We start from the raw sequence: 17,653 nt of genomic DNA, 5'->3' as shown, positions 1-17,653 counted from the left end.
TAAAGTATTTTGTGTAGATCTTTGACAATTTAGTCAGTTTTAATCCCACATTTGTAAGACAACAAAGCGTAAATCAAAGGGTGTTAATCATTTCTCAAGACACTGATACTATTTTAGAATATTAGATGACTTAGCTGAAGTCACTATATGAGACTGGTTTAACCTTTCAAGATGGAATCACAGTGTCTGTGATTACATCTACAAGAACATGGCCTTTCCAGCTTTCAAAATGGCTTTCTTTGTCTTACTGTCTCTCTGTCTTGCCTGGGTAAAAACATACTCTTGCATCATGACTGGGATACCATGGCAACCATACTTTCTCCTTCTCCCGAGCAACCCCTTTTCTCTCCATTCCCTCCCTCCCTCCTGCCTGCTGAATGAACACCACAATCAAACATTTCCTCTATACACATTTATTTAATCCATGACTTTACACATATTTTCCCATTAACAATGTTTTATTAATTCATCATTACACACTCCTACCCTAATACATTTTCTAATTTTCCTCAAAGTGAATCAAATGAGAGCAAGATCGGAGAGGAACAAAAGCAGAGGCAAAAAGCCACACAAAAAAGCTGGGACACACATTTGTCATGCCGCTTACTCAAAAGGCATGACAAATGTACTGTCAAACTGATATGAGAGGATTCATAATATCCACATAATATCCACAGACACATAAAAGTGATTTGCCTATGAAAGAAAGAGACAGCATAAAGATTATAATGTAATCAGATGGAGGTGTGGAGCAATGGGCACATTGGGACCTTGATCGTTATGGAGACACAGAGCTCAGAGCCAGAGACACATGAATTCATCAACCTCCCTCTCTCTGGTGCACATAACAGGGAAAGCCACAGAAATATGATGGCCTCTGCTGCTTTGTTACAAAGGAGCCCAGAGAAGTAGAATCCAAAGTTGTGCTTGGAGTTCTACTGTTATGCCCATTACTGTAATATCTGTGTCCAGATCATGTGTTGTTGTCAGTGTGTCCAGCCAAATCAATTATTTTGTCAGTGAGGGACGCGGTCACTCCTCAGGATTGTACATTGATTTTCATGTTGGCCGCAACAGTTATTAGGTTCCATCACAGTGTAATGCATTACTACACAATTCTAGGTCATTGTAAATGGCACATTTCTGTCAATATAGCATATAAGGTGACTTATATGGTAAGTACATGTGATACGTGTACTCCAACATCCACATCTGACCATTGCATCTATTCTCCGAAAGCTGTTGATATTCCATATAATCCCATGCGCTACTCAACATGAATGTATTATTTATACAGACCATGTTAATAGACATCATAAAAAAAGGTTTTTAAAATGCACAGTCTTGAATACTATACATGAAGTTGATTCATACAATATCTACTCTGACTATTGCAAATGTTCTATCACAATTAAAGACCATAGGTTCTGAATTTGTTTAAATAATTCTCAAATATGACAGCTTTTATTTATTCATTAAAGGGCATTGCATGCCAAAAAAGATGAATGACAACTGTTGCAAAGGCATTTGGAAAATACGTGTACATTATATACAGAAGCAAAAATAGCAAGAAAAATCCAAACTGCATTAATTAAAATACTAACATCTCGTTGTGTTTTCTTGTAAAAACAAAATCCCAATCCACAGGAAAGAACTGAAATATACAAAGGGTTAATATTGAAAGAAAACAGGGGAATGATAAAGAGCATAGACATCAGTGGGCCACAACGTCCCACGTTTACTTATCCATAATAAACAATATTAATCCCATGAACATCCAGCCAAATTATTTGACGACGTCTCTTTAGTTTTCACATTTCTGCACGCCTGTTTTTCCAACTCAATTCCTCAAAAGCTTCAAGTGACACACTATCAACAATATCCTTCCCCTCAACCTAACCCTCAACCCCCGACTGGTCTTGGTGGGCAAACCAAAACCCCCACCCCCCACCTTTAAAAACTCCCACCCACACCCCTGTGCCTTTATCAACACCCTTCCTCTCTCCCCTCACACATACATACGGTACATACTGTGCACACACACACACACACACACACACACACACACACACACACACACACACACACACACACACACACACACACACACACACACACACACACACACACACACACACACACACACACACACACACACACACACACACACACACACACACACACACACGCACACACCTATTCAACATCTCCACTCAGATCCCGGCATAGAGCAGGGATGTCAACCTCCAGTCCCCCAGTGTCACAGGGTATGTAGGGTTAAATTTCAACCTGTTATTATTGAATTAATGTTACTGATTGGCTAGAGAAGCCAGACTGATTTTCTCAGATTTAGATTAGACACTGATTGAAAGGCAGGGGTGAATATCAGCATGTGTGTATGAAGCCTGGCTTGACACCCCAGATGTAGCGACTCAGTCCAAACCCTAGGACTGGGAACTATCCAATCCTAACCACATACCTGACATAACAGGGTAGAAAGTAGCATTCTGCTCATATTGGCTTTAACAGTCTAGCTAGCCCATCTGAGAGACAGGCAAAGGACAGGGCCAGTTTCCGATATTGCACCTTAGTAGCAAGGTGGGACAAACCAGCCATTCTCCCCAGAATACAACAACAGAATCAATAGAGTATTAACCATCCCTTACATTTACAAATCCCCCACCCAACCCCAGCTGGCATGTTCAATGTGTCATTCTTCTTGGTAGCAGGCCAAAGTGTCCATCTACACCCCCAGCCAGACCTTCTCTAGTCCTGCCCCGGTGTCAGCACCCCCATAGCTACTCATCTTTCTCTATCCTTCTGTCCCCTCTCTCTTCTCCTCCTTGTCCTCCTCTCCTCTCTCATGCCAGCTGTCCTTTCTCTGGGGACTCATCCAGTGTGATGACGGTGAACTCCTCTGTGTTGCCGTTTTCCTGGATCTTCTCTTTGTTCATCAGGGTCACCATCTCCTGCTCTCTCTCCTGGGCGCGGGAGCTAGCCACAGACGCCACCGCCCCATTCCCGTCACTACCATCCTTGTTGGTGATCATCAGGGTCTGCTGCTGACCGCACCAGCTAACAGCCAGAGAGAGAGAGAGAGAGAGAGAGAGAGAGAGAGAGAGCAGTGAACACATTAGAATACTGTCACCAGCTAACAGACAGAGAGCAATCAGTGAACACATTAGCATTAGGATACTGTCAACACCTAACAGACAGAGGGAGGAAGCAGTGTACACATTAGGATACTCACACCAGCTAACGGACAGAGAGAGGGAGTAATGCACACAGTTAATTATTGATCAGAATTCCAATTGGTGAAATGAGACCTACCTCTTCCGCTTGGCCACAGCAGCACACACGAGGAGAATAGCGCCCACTGCCGCAACCACTCCCACAATGATCAGCCAATCTGCACAAAGGAAAGAAATGAGAAAGGTTGAATAACATTAATAATTCATGTCTATAATGTCTCTCACTTGGAGGTGTAGCATATGCCCCTTTACAATGCAAAGTGCTTTGAGAAGTGCTATATAAATGAAATGGTTTGCTCAATTATGAATACATTATGAATACATTATGAATACATTATGAATACATTAAACCAGTGGTTCTCAACTGGTTTCGCATTGCTAAAAAGAATCGTCAAAATACAATCTGGACAATTATTTGTAATGCTATATTGATATTAAATGTACCAACTGTATGACAAGGAAACAACATTCCCACATCTATCATTGTCAATAATTACATTTTGCCCATATTCTTGATGTTGACTGTTAATAAACTCACTAATTTAAGACCACACAATCAACCATAGCGCTGCTAATAGCTCTGTACTGAAAATACTGTGATTGAAGATAAATTGTTTAAACATGTAAGTTCATTATCATTTCTACACACATTCTACCTGGTTTAAGTCATTTCAAGTTCAGACTGGGTTTTCTTTTCATTAACAAAAACTCAGACACCCGCGACCCACACAAAACCTCCCGCGACCCAAATTTGGTTTACGACCCACCAATTGAGAATCGCTGAATTAAACCATATAATACATTGTAATTACATGGCCATGATTCAACTAATCACTCATGACATGTACAATAATAGTAGTAATACTACTGGTAGAGATATTAGGGGTAGTGGGCCACTCACCGGGTGTGCTACTATTCTCCTTCCCGGCTGGAGGAGGGGCTACTCCCTCACCTGGATTCATCCTCCCCCTGGGAATGGGCTGATCTGGGAATAGATGGGGAGAACAATGAGATACAGTGTTAAACAAACGTCTCTGATGCCTCACAAATGAATTACACAAAGATGTCAAGTGGTGTCATCAGATGCCATACACGTCCACCCAGGAAACACACACAGAGACCCTGGAGAGAGTGCAGTAGGCCCCAATAATAGTGCTTGGTTATCACACTAAAGTGTGATGAAGACCTGTGTCCATCTTGTCAATCAGACAGACTGCCTGGGTATGAGCACTGACAGACTGTGATTTTGTACAATGTCATGTGATGATGTATAACACTATCATGTGATGATGTATAACACTATCATGTGATGATGTATAACACTATCATGTGATGACCAGGAATCATGTGCTTACAACAGGGCTGATGTTATAGCTGTGGAATGAACTGAACCTACTAAGGAATGTGGAACTGTCTCGTTGGGGCAGAGTTGGCACCTGAGAGCAAATGCCAACATTTCATTGCAAAGTAATTGATGAGTTGATGAGTTATTGCTGTTATTAAAGTGACATTGTTTATCTGATTAGTATCTCATAGGGTAAATCAATGCCACCCTATTTCTCACACAGGGCTCTGGTGGAAAGTAGTGCCCATTTTGGGGTGTCATTCCCCCCATAGCAATACATCCTCTACCAGATCGATCCCTACGTCCACACTTCCTACTGTGTCTCCTGTCCTATCCCTACGTCCACACTTCATACTGTGTCTCCTGTCCTATCCCTACGTCCACACTTCCTACTGTGTCTCCTGTTGTATCCCTACATCCACACGTCCTACTGTGTCTCCTGTCCTATCCCTACGTCCACACTTCCTACTGTGTCTCCTGTCGTATCCCTACATCCACACGTCCTACTGTGTCTCCTGTCCTATCCCTAGGTCTACACTTCCTACTGTGTCTCCTGTTGTATCCCTACGTCCACACTTCCTACTGTGTCTCCTGTCGTATCCCTACGTCCACACGTCCTACTGTGTCTCCTGTCGTATCCCTACGTCCACACGTCCTACTGTGTCTCCTGTCCTATCCCTAGGTCTACACTTCCTACTGTGTCTCCTGTCCTATCCCTAGGTCTACACTTCCTACTGTGTCTCCTGTCGTATCCCTACGTCCACACTTCCTACTGTGTCTCCTGTCCTATCCCTAGGTCTACACTTCCTACTGTGTCTCCTGTCCTATCCCTAGGTCTACACTTCCTACTGTGTCTCCTGTCGTATCCCTACGTCCACACGTCCTACTGTGTCTCCTGTCGTATCCCTACGTCCACACTTCCTACTGTGTCTCCTGTCCTATCCCTAGGTCTACACTTCCTACTGTGTCTCCTGTCCTATCCCTAGGTCTACACTTCCTACTGTGTCTCCTGTCGTATCCCTACGTCCACACGTCCTACTGTGTCTCCTGTCGTATCCCTACGTCCACACGTCCTACTGTGTCTCCTGTCCTATCCCTAGGTCTACACTTCCTACTGTGTCTCCTGTCCTATCCCTAGGTCTACACCTCCTACTGTGTCTCCTGTCGTATCCCTACGTCCACACGTCCTACTGTGTCTCCTGTCGTATCCCTACGTCCACACTTCCTACTGTGTCTCCTGTCCTATCCCTAGGTCTACACTTCCTACTGTGTCTCCTGTCCTATCCCTAGGTCTACACTTCCTACTGTGTCTCCTGTCGTATCCCTACGTCCACACTTCCTACTGTGTCTCCTGTCCTATCCCTAGGTCTACACTTCCTACTGTGTCTCCTGTCGTATCCCTACGTCCACACGTCCTACTGTGTCTCCTGTCGTATCCCTACGTCCACACTTCCTACTGTGTCTCCTGTCCTATCCCTAGGTCTACACTTCCTACTGTGTCTCCTGTCCTATCCCTAGGTCTACACTTCCTACTGTGTCTCCTGTCGTATGTCGTATCCCTACGTCCACACGTCCTACTGTGTCTCCTGTCCTATCCCTACTTCCACACTTCCTACTGTGTTTCCTGTCCTATACCTACATCCACACTTCCTACTGTGTCTCCTGTCCTATCCCTACTTCCACACTTCCTACTGTGTTTCCTGTCCTATACCTACATCCACACTTCCTACTGTGTCTCCTGTCCTATACCTACATCCACACTTCCTACTGTGTCTCCTGTCCTATCCCTACGTCCACACGTCCTACTGTGTCTCCTGTCCTATCCCTACGTCCACACTTCCTACTGTGTCTCCTGTTGTATCCCTACATCCACACTTCCTACTGTGTCTCCTGTTGTATCCCTACGTCCACACTTCCTACTGTGTCTCCTGTCCTATCCCTACGTCCACACGTCCTACTGTGTCTCCTGTCCTATCCCTCCTTGCCTCCCCCTCTACTTCTAAACTGTCTCATTGGATCACAGGTGTCAAACTCATTCCAAGGAGGGCACGGGCGTCTGCAGGTTTTAGCTCACCCTTGTATTTGATTGATGAATTATGGTAGCTAATAAGTAAGGAACTCCCCTCACCTGGTTGTTTATAGTAGGTCATAACTGAAAGAAAAAAACAAAAACCCGCAGACACTCTGCCCTCCGTGGAATGTGTTTGACACCCCTGCATTAAATAATCTCAATACAGAAATACATCTAATGAATAAGAATCCAATTATAATGTAATGAATAATAAAAGGCTGTGGGCCAGCAGTTGTTATATTATAACACAACTTGCTTACACTATTCACTATTCAGGACTAATGTGAATCTCAGTGGTGCACAGTAGTGCACAAACACACCATTATTAAGATAGATTTGACTGAATGATTCAGTGCTTCAAAATACAAGTTGATGCCCCATAGGAATACACTATAGGAGCATTGGACCCAAATATTAGCTACTGTGTTGAAAGGGTCTGTGTATTACATTAAATCATTGGATGCAGAGATAGTTTATATAGAGTTCTTGTATTGAGAATTTGATCCAGTACAGATGGGGAGTTGAGAGGAAGAATCATGCTGAGGCACAGTCAGTGGTGTACTAGTGCTCCTCTCTTTCTCTCCTCTCTTTCACACTCTCCCTCATCCGGTCACAAGAGGGGGAGCCTTCTTCAAACAAACTCCACAGAGGAGAGGACACACAGAGAAAGACAAACTTTCAAGCCTCCATGGAATATTTCTTCATGAATGGTGGTCAATCTGAGTGCTTATTTTATTTGAAAGTGTCACCAAACTACAACTTTATGTCCCGGCTGTCGTAAGAACGGGACCAAAGCGCAGCGGATGTTAAGTTCCACATATTTAATTCAAAGAGAAACTTAAACAAAACAAAATATATCAATAAACTAACAACTAAACGTGACTACGTGGTGCACATGCACAAACATAAAACAATATCCCACAAACACAGGTGGGAAAAATAGCTACTTAAATATGATCCCCAATTAGAGACAATGATTACCAGCTGGCTCTAATTGGGAATCCTACAAAACACCAACATAGAAAATATAAACTAGAACACAACATAGAATTGATAAACTAGAATACCCTCTAGTCACGCCCTGACCTACGACACCATAGAGAAACAAGGGCTATCTATGGTCAGGGCATGACACTTTACCATAGAGCTGACTATGCAAATGATTCCTTGCACTTGAATATTTTAATATAAAGTTGGATATATCTTTTATACCTAGTGCCACATGTCTTCTTACATAACTCTAAATGCACACAGATATTACAATACAAACAAGAGTGGAAATTGGAGGTTTAATCCACAATCTTTTTCACACCCCAACACCAGGGGGCGAAGTTAGTTCTTTAACTTCCCAGAGTCTGACCAAATTGCTGTATGTGGGTGGTAGGCTATCTGTTCTAAGTATCCTTCTCTGAGTTCTGACTAAGCACTTTCAAGGAAATGTAAAGGATACTTACTATTTATGTAAAGATAAAAACAGGTAAAGATGGTGCTAATTATTACAGTCAGAGAAGACTGTATTAGAGATTGCATAATAATGTGTCTTGACAAAAGTGTTGAGGAGAATGACGAACACGGAGATGTATATTTAGAGATTGATATGATTAAATTAATCACCTTGAAAGCACAGATTTTTGAGTCGCCTTGGAAACAGTTGTACAGTATAGCCAGAGGGCAGTGATGTTATATAGATATGTGTTGTCGTGATTCTGGCAAGACTCAGCCAGTTATTAAATGGATTTGATTAATGATACAACTGAAGATGTACACATCAGTTGATACATCTTTTAACATTTTGTAAAATTTTTAAAACCTTTTCTGTCATCATAGATGAATGTCATAGTATCAAACGTTTCATCATGGAGATGTGTCAATTTGTTTTGGTGGTGCTTATACTTTTGTTTACAAAAACGTAGCTAAATTCATCTTTGTGTGGAAGCAAAAAAGGCTAGTTGAGATAAACACAGAATGTATCTTTAGTTTAGGCTTCCGAACCACATTCCACCAATTTCCTCTCTCTGGGGTGTAACCAGGGGTCTAAAGAGGAACACCTCATGTAAACATTTATACATACCACACTGACTGGAAAAGGTTGCTGGTTCAACATTTTGCAGCAGCAGCAGAATGTTTGGCATCTGCATTAGGACCAAAATGTACAGGGGGACATCCTGCCCTTGAGTATCACAACTGCTATTTTTAGGCTCAGGGAAAGCTTTTCATTCATCCTGTCACAGAAATCATATATGAAAAGTATGATTGTTGCAGGGTAATGCCAGGCACTTGTTTTGTACCTCTTATGTTTCTCTGTTCTGACATGATATATGATTTACTTGAGATGTGTTCGTATTTTAAAGTGTGCTATTTAAATTAAATACATTGTCATTATAATTATGTTTATGATACCCAACTGAGTGACCAAAGCAAAAAACAGTATTCTGTATGTGATATTATGAATGTAACAAACAGAATAATTGCTTACCCTCTACCCCCTCCTCCTCCTCCTGCTCTGGCACTATCTCCTGCACATCCTCCTCGCTGGCTGAGCCCTGTGGTTCTCCTGGCTGTCCAACAGGTGGTGCAATAGAAGAGGCCCCCTCCTCAGCGCCAGTCGGTTGCATCCCAGACCCGGTGGTGTCCTCCATCTCAGTGGCCAGCACCCCAGTGCGGCCGGCTGACTGGGTCTCATCCCCCTCAGTCTGCTCTTCCTCTCCACCAGGGCTCTCTGTGTCTGCCCCCTCTGAGGCCTCACCCCCAGCCCCAGATGTTGGTTCCTCAGTGGATGCAGGTTGGGTCGGGTCCACTTCCTCAACTCCCTCAGCGATGCTCTCGGCTCCCTGTTTCTCAGGTGCAGAGGTGGTATCCACTGTGTCAGGCTCTGTGCTTGCTCTGTCCTCAGGCTGGGCCCTGTCCTCTGGGGTTCCCTCTGTGGCCTCTGGCTGTACCTGGTCCTGGTCCTCCACCACTGCTGGGGCATATGTCTGGATGTCTGTCTTCTCCTCTGGGACCTCCTCTGTCTTAGGCTGCTCTGTGGCTTCACCTGTGGGATAACAGACCAGAAAGATAGATGCTTGAGACCAGTTCTGATATTAAAACTGTTATAAAACTATAACTATATCAAATTATAACTATATAAAACTATTATTCACAAAACACATCCCCTCATTCCAAGAGGTTATCCCAAATCTGTCAAGGTTGGATTGGTGAAAGCAATGGGGGGGTAGACATGCTTTCATCTGTCCAATCACCTACTGTATAGAGCAGTGATTACCATAAAGGAATGGAGAAGAGATGGAAGCTTGTGGAGACAAGAGAGACAGCCCTGTAATTGACCTGGAGTTGAATAGCCTGTCAGGTAGGTGATTGATAGCTTTTGTTTGTGTCTGCCAAGACTGCCTGGCCAGTGAAAGTTTCCAAGTGGATATCATTACGGTGATAAGCGATCTCACGCCTATCTTTTGACATCCATTATGTAACCTATGACATCATCTGTTGTGTACCAGAGTGTAATGATCTGTTTACCGGTCATTACAACGAGTTACACAGTCATTTCCACATGCGTTTACTGTACTGTTTCTGGAGGAAATGAGAACATGGAAGATCAAATTACCAATAAATCATATCATATAAAAGATGTCTGTTGAGACAGCAATTCATATCTATCTCCCTTTTATTAAGACTGTGGTTACAGTATATTTGTCCTATTTCACACATGTGAATGTGTATATTAATATGCATATGTGAATTGTACATTTGTTTTTTATCCCACTCCCCCGGAGACAACCTCGTCGATCACAGCAAGGCCACTATCAACAGCAACCCTGGAGCCAGTAGGGTTAAGTGCCTTGCTCAAGGGCACTTTGACAGATTTTTCCCAACGCCCTAGCGACTAGGATACCTGCTGCCCTGGATGTGTAAGAGATATTAAGCTACTTTTGGAGGACAGTCGGCAGTTGAATAAATATTTGCTAATTGACAGACCCAAATTCAGTCAATTTCAGGCGGTTGTAAAGCACATTCAGAGTGAGTCTGTTGTGCAGTTATCTGCAATAACCATGGGCAGGTTGCTAGCTAATGTCAGCCATGTTGTTTTCATCCAAATTAGACCTGTTTTCCACTGGGGACAATCAGATAATCTTGGGTCACTCTGTGCCTCTCTGCCTCACAACACCTTATTCACCATTGAGAGGAATAGGCTAGTGGCAAGGACCCCCGAGGTATAACAAAACACAACCATGTTTTTCAATATCTTTAATGTCTCCCATATATGAAATGGATGGTCGAGTAAAACAATTTGACTGCAAAAGTGGTTAAATTGATAGATATTGTGACACACCCCTTGAAGTCAAACAGTGTAGAATAATGCCTGGGTGGAGGGGTAGGCCACATAAACATGAGTGTGTCCTTCAATGGGTGAGGAGACAGAGTAGCCAGTGGTGGTTGTAGTTCTCAGGCCTGACCAGCTTGCACAGCTAACTGGTCATTCGGAGCAAGCTACAGCGACAAGGGTAGTATCCTTCCTGTATGACTGGCGGGGTATTGGGGCTGTGGAGTGATCAGTTTCCATTTCTACAGTTTGCTTGCATACGAAAGAGACCCTTTGACTAACTGGAATATTATCTCAGTCTGAATGATGCTGGGGATACTCCAGTAGTGGAATGGTTGGTTTTCTGGTTGTGAAGGACAGTCGGTGAAAGGGCTGTCACAAACAGACTTGCCTTTAGATCTTCCCAGTGCCTAGTTGGCCTCTGGAGGGAGTTTTTTTTAACTTTAATGTGGCAAAAGGTCCTACAGGTCACGTGCCACATTTGATTTTATATTACTTTGGAAGGCAGGTATAATTATAATTTTGTCGATATTAACTGTGGGTGGTTGGCATTGATTACAGACTGGGGCAAGCCCAGCAGGAGATGTGGAGAGTGACATGAGGGTGACCTCAGGTTACTTAGAGGTTAGTCAAAGTGTAGCTAGGTCATAGACTATGACTAAAAAGTGCTGGTTGTGAGGGACATAGCACAGCTCCACACACATATACACTACCATTCAAAAGTTTGGGGTCAGTAAGAAATGTCCTTGTTTTAGAAATGCATATTTTTTTGTCCATTAAAATAACATCAAATTGATCAGAAATACAGTTAGGCATTGTTAAGGTTGTAAATAACTATTGTAGCTGGAAACGACAGACTTTTAATGGAATATCTACATAGATGTACATTATCATCTGCATAGGCCCATTATCAGCAAGAAACACTCCTGTGTTCCAATGGCACGTTGTGTTTATATAATCCAGGTTGATCATTTTAAAAGGATAACTGATCATTAAAAAACCCTTTTGCAATTCTGTTAGCACATTTGCAAACTGCTGTTCTGATTAAAGAAGCAATACAACTCTCCTTCTTTAGACTAGTTGAGTATCTGGAGCATCAGCATTTGTGGGTTCGATGACAGGCTCAAAATGGCCAGAAACCAAGAACTTTCTTCTGAAACTCGTCAGTCTATTCATGTTCTGAGAAATGAAGGCTATTCCATGTGAGAAAATGCCAAGAAACTGAAGATCTCGTACCACGCTGTGTACTACTCCCTTCACAGAATAGAGCAAACTGGCTCTAACCAGAATATAAAGAGGAGTGGGAGGCCCCGGTGCACAACTGAGCAAGAGGACAAGTATATTAGAGTGTATAGTTTGAGAAACAGATGCCTCACAAGGCAGCTTCATTAAATAGTACCCGCAAAACACCAGTCTCAACGTCAACAGTGAAGAAGCGACTCTGGGATGCTGGCCTTCTATGCAGAGTTGCAAAGGAAAAGCCATATTTCAGACTGGCCAATAAAAATAAAAGATTAGATGGGCAAAGGAACACAGACACTGGACAGAGGAACTCTGCCTAGAAGGTCAGCATCCCAAACTTTTGAATGGTGGTGGACATTTGAAGGTGATCCCCCGGCTTTGATGGACAGTAAAAGGGTTGCAGAGGAGGTGGAGCTTGTCAAACATGGTGCACAAAGTCAATCCCCTGCCACCGTCAATTCGTATATGGATGTTGGGATTACTGCAGGTTCCCAGACCAATGCATGATTCACGTGAGTCCAGTTCAGGTGCCACATGGGCTGGCCAGCCATTGTTGGTAGCAAAATATGTACATATGAGGACAATGCACGGCAACAATTTCCAGATGGCATTTTGGCTGTTGAACGGCCTCCTGGCATGTGGCATCCAGTTCCATGGTCTCTAGTAACTGGAAGGACTGACGGTGGAGAGGGAAAGTTAATGTGTAGCCCCAGGCTATGTTGGTTCATTGTAGTGAACACCTACCTTGTGCACTTGTCACGTGTCGTAGCATCCTCCCCATACAACACAACTGTCACAAAGTCAGCATACAGTTGAAGACAGAAGTTTACGCATACCTTGGCCAAATTCAATTAAACTCAGTTTTTCACAATTCCTGACATTTAATCCTAGTAGAAATATCGTCTTAGGTCAGTTAGGATCACCACTTTATTTTAAGAATGTGAAATGTCTGAATAATTGAAGAGATAATGATTTGTTCACGTTCTGACCTTAGTTCCTTCGTTATGTCTTTGTTTTAGTATGGTCAGGGCATGAGTTGGGTGGGATGTCTATGTTCCGTTTTCTATGTTGTGTTTTTGCATTTGGCCTGGTTGTCACATCCTGGCCATAGTTTACTTTGTATGTTTCTATGTTTTGGTTGGTCAGGTTGTGATCTGAGTGGGCATTCTATGTTGGATGTCTTGTTTGTCTATTTCTATGTCTGGCCTGATATGGTTCTCAATCAGAGGCAGGTGTTAGTCATTGTCTCTGATTGGGAACCATATTTCGGTAGCCTGGGTTTCAATGTGTGTTTGTGGGTGATTGTTCCTGTCTCTGTGTTTTGCACCAGATAGGGCTGTTTTAGGTTCTCGCACGTTTGTTATTTTGTTAGTTTATCAGTGTATAGTTTCTTTATTAAAATAAAATGAATAACAACCACGCTGCATTTTGGTCCGCTCCTCCTTCTACAGACGAAAGCCGTGACACTGGTATGGTTCTCAATCAGAGGCAGGTGTCGTTAGTTGTCTCTGATTGAGAATCATACTTAGGTAGCCTTTTCCCACTTGTGTTTCGTGGGTGTTTATTTTTCCGTTTCAGTGTCTGGACCATTCGGGATTGTTTCGGTTTTCATTGTAATTCTCTTGTTCTTTTGTATTTTGAATGAATTCTCATTAAAGCTTGTGGATAGATACCACGCTGCATTTTGGTCCGATCCTTGCTACTCCTCGTCAGAAGAAGAGGACGAGAATCGTTACAGATTTATTTCAGCTTTCATTTCTTTCATCACATTCCCAGTGGGTCAGAAGTTTACATACACTCAATTAGTATTTGGTAGCACTGCCTTTAAATTGTTTAATAACTTGGGTAAAATGTTTTGGGTAGCCTTCCACAAGCTTCCCACAATAGGTTGGGTGAATTTTGTCCCATTCCTTCTGACAGAGCTGGTGTAACTGAGTCAGGTTTGTAGGCCTCCTTGCTCGCACTCTTCTTTTTCAGTTTTCTATAGGATTGAGGTCAGGGCTTTGTGATGGCCACTCCAATACCTTGACTTTCTTGTCCTTACGCCATTTTGCCACAACTTTTGAAGTATGGCTTGGAGTAATTGACCATTTGGAAGACCCATTTGCGACCAAGTTTTAACTTCCTGACTGATGTGTTGGGTCATTGTCCTGTTGAAAACAAATGACAGTCCCACTAAGCCAAAACCAGATGTGATGGAGTATTGCCTGAATGCTGTTGTAGCCATACTGGTTAAGTGTGCCTTGAATTCTAAATAAATCACTAACACTGTCACAAGCAAAGCATCCCCACATCATCACACCTTCTCCTCCATGCTTCACGGTGGGAACTACAAATGCGTAGATCATCTGTTCACCTACACTGCGTCTCACAAAGAAACATCTAGTTAGGACACCAGACCAATTTCCACTGGTCCAATGTCCATTGCTTGTGTTTCTTGGCCCAGGCAAGTCTCTTCTTATTATTGATGAACTTTATTAGGGGCCCATAGGGAGTTGTCTGTATTTTTAACTGATTTGCTTAGTTCCATAAAGATTAAATTAAGGTTAAATAAACAAATAAAGTAGTGTTTTTTTGCAGCAATTTGACCATGAAGGCCTGATTCACACATTCTATTCTGAACACTTCTGTCTGTTACTTGAACTCTGTGAAGCATTTATTTGGGCTGTATTCTCAGGTGCAGTTAACTCTAATGAACTTATCCTCTGCAGCAGAGGTAACGCTGGGTCTTCCTTTCCTGTGGCGATCTTCGTGAGAGCCAGTTTCATCATAGCGCTTGATTGTTTTTCGACTTTACTTGAAGGAACTTTCAAAGTTCTTGAAATGTCCGCATTGACTGACCTCAATGTTTGGCCTTTATAGGGAGTTTTTCCTAGCCACCGTGCTTCTACGCCTGCATTGCTTACTGTTTTGGGTTTTAGGCTGGGTTTCTGTACAGCACTTTGAGATATCAGCTGATGTAAGAAGGGCTATATAAATACATTTGATTTGATTTGATTTGATAGCAGCCTTTTTTTTACGCCTAAATGACATACCCAAATCTAACTGCCTGTAGCTCAGGCCCTGAAGCAAGGATATGCATATTCTTGGTACCATCTGAAAGGAAACACTGAAATTTGTCGAAATGTCAATTTGAATGTAGGAGAATATAACACAGTAGATCTGGTAGAAGAAAAAACAAAGAAAAAACAACCAGTGTTTTTTTTACCTCCATCTTTGAAATGCAAGAGAAAGATCACTGTTATAGCCATCACTCTGGTAATTCCGATAGTGTCCAAAAGATGGAAGCAGTGTATGTGCAAAGTTTCAGATGGATAACTTGAGGTTTGAGCGAACGACATGACATTTAGTGTGAAGTCACCCAGGTACATTTGGGCAAATCGTGGAGAAGACATTTGCATTCATATGATATTTTTCTGCAAGAATATCGTATAATCTATATCCTTGTACTTTGATTTAGCTTTTCCAGTATTAGTAGCCGTATTATAAGTTCAACATTTCAAGAAATACTTATTTTCCACCATACTTTGCAAATAAATTCATAAAAAATCCTACAATGTGATTTTCTGGATTTCTTTTCTCATTTTGTCTGTCATAGTTGAAGTGTACCTATGATGAAAATTACAGGCCTTTCTCATCTTTTTAAGTGCGAGAACTTGCACAATTGGTGGCTGACTAAATACTTTTTTGCCCCACTGTATATATATATATATATATATATATATTATAATATTCCTCCACAAATAATTCCCAGATCAATACTTTATCTTGCCCAAACGGCATCAGAACATCAATATGAAATATATTTAGAATTTTGATCTAGCAATACAGTATGTAAAATAAAAGCAGATTTACTTACCTCGGCGGAGACCCTAAGAACCTCAAGAGTTAACCAATCCTGTGAATGGGTTAGGCAACGCAGCTGTCTATACTTCACCAGCAAAGTTAGATATAACAGAAGTTTATGATGTAGGGCTTTGTAAACAAAAAGAGAGTATTATAAAGATCCACGGGTCTTTAGCGTCCTGTCCAGGGGGTGTACTTGTACTAGAAAGCTGTCATATGCTACAGAATCAGGAGGCTCCTGCCCCTACGGGCTCGGACAAGGCTTACTTATTAGATAGTGTAGCCGCAGACTGGCATACTGTATGAAATACAGAGGAGATGGAAAATGTCATGATTTTGTTGATTCTATTGATTGTGGGGTTGATAATGTAGATGGTGAAAAAGACGGGACTGACCTGCAGCATCAGGAGCAAGGTCTCCATCTGTCACCTGAACACTCTCTGGTCCTGTTGAGTCAGGATTGATGGCCAAATCACAGTTCTTCATAGACAAATCTATGGGGGGGGGGGAGGGGTCAAGGATCAGAAATGAAGTACAAATGTGTGATTGTCTCCAGCATTTGTTACAGTTCAAGTTCTAAGAATGGCAAGAATCATTAAGATGTACAAGTGTTTAAGTGATTGTCTCTCAAAGAGCTCTGTTGTCATGCCAAACCTGGTCAATATGAACTATGAAAAAGTTAAACTCACCTGATGCATTGAAACAGAAGGCATCAAAGGGTTGGTCCGGAGTGTCATGGTGGAAGAAGAGTCCTGTCAAGTTCTTGGCACAGTTAACATGGGCCTTCTGTCTGAGGATAGTGGTATTTCCGTTGCTGATCCAACCATATCTAAAATCAAAGATTAGCATGTTCGTCAGAGATAACTTTTTTTAAATGTAGGCACATGGATCAGAAAACTAGTCACTATATGGTGACCACTAATTGCCTTATGCTGCACGATACATATCCTTTGCATAGAGTTGATCATGCTGTTGATTGTGGCCTGTGGAATGATGTCCCACTCCTCTTTATTGTCTGTGAAAAGTTGCTGGATATTAGCGGGAACTGGAAAACGCTGTCGTACTCGTCGACCGAGAGCATCCCAATCATGTTCAATAGGTAACATGTCTGGTGAGTATGCAGGCCATGGAAGAACTGGGACATGGGACCATGCATCATCATGCTGAAACATGATAATTATTTTTTATTGAACCTTTATTCAATTAGGCAAGTCAGTTACACATTCTGATTTACAATGACGGACTACCCCGGCCAAACCAAGACAATGCTGGGCCAGATGTGGGACTCTCAATCACGGCCAGATGGGATGCAGCCTGGATTCGAACCAGGGACTGCAGTGATGCCTCTTACACTGAGATGAGATGCCATTGACCACTGCACCTCTTGGGAGCCCTGAAATTATCTTGCAGGATGAATGGCACGACAATTGGCCTCAAGATCTCTTCACGGTATCTCTTGACATCGAAAAAATGCAAATGTGTTCGTTGTCCATAGCTTATGCCTGCCCGTACCATAACCCCACTGCTACCAAGGAACAATCTGTTCACAACGTTGACATGAGCAAACCGCTCTCCCA

The 17,653-nt window shown here is 42.5% G+C and overlaps 1 protein-coding gene across 1 annotated transcript in view; it reads right to left on the bottom strand.

The window, feature by feature from the left end:
• Nucleotides 1-393: 393 nt before the first annotated feature.
• Nucleotides 394-17,653, bottom strand: part of LOC135509240 (CD44 antigen-like) — a 38,009-nt gene continuing 20,749 nt past the window's right edge. Inside the window, exons 3-8 of the mRNA XM_064929729.1 lie at nt 16,766-16,905; nt 16,472-16,570; nt 9,144-9,701; nt 4,153-4,236; nt 3,331-3,409; nt 394-3,075 (exon numbers count right to left, since the gene is read on the bottom strand). Of these exons, the coding sequence (XP_064785801.1) occupies nt 2,862-3,075; nt 3,331-3,409; nt 4,153-4,236; nt 9,144-9,701; nt 16,472-16,570; nt 16,766-16,905 (1,174 nt within the window). The 3' untranslated portion in view covers nt 394-2,861. The remainder of the gene's footprint in view (nt 3,076-3,330; nt 3,410-4,152; nt 4,237-9,143; nt 9,702-16,471; nt 16,571-16,765; nt 16,906-17,653) is intronic.

Source organism: Oncorhynchus masou, chromosome 22 (genome assembly GCF_036934945.1).
Source record: "Oncorhynchus masou masou isolate Uvic2021 chromosome 22, UVic_Omas_1.1, whole genome shotgun sequence".
NCBI classification, from domain to species: domain Eukaryota; kingdom Metazoa; phylum Chordata; class Actinopteri; order Salmoniformes; family Salmonidae; genus Oncorhynchus; species Oncorhynchus masou.
The sequence above is the reverse complement of the archived record's forward strand: the minus strand, read 5'-3'. Positions and strand labels throughout refer to the sequence as shown.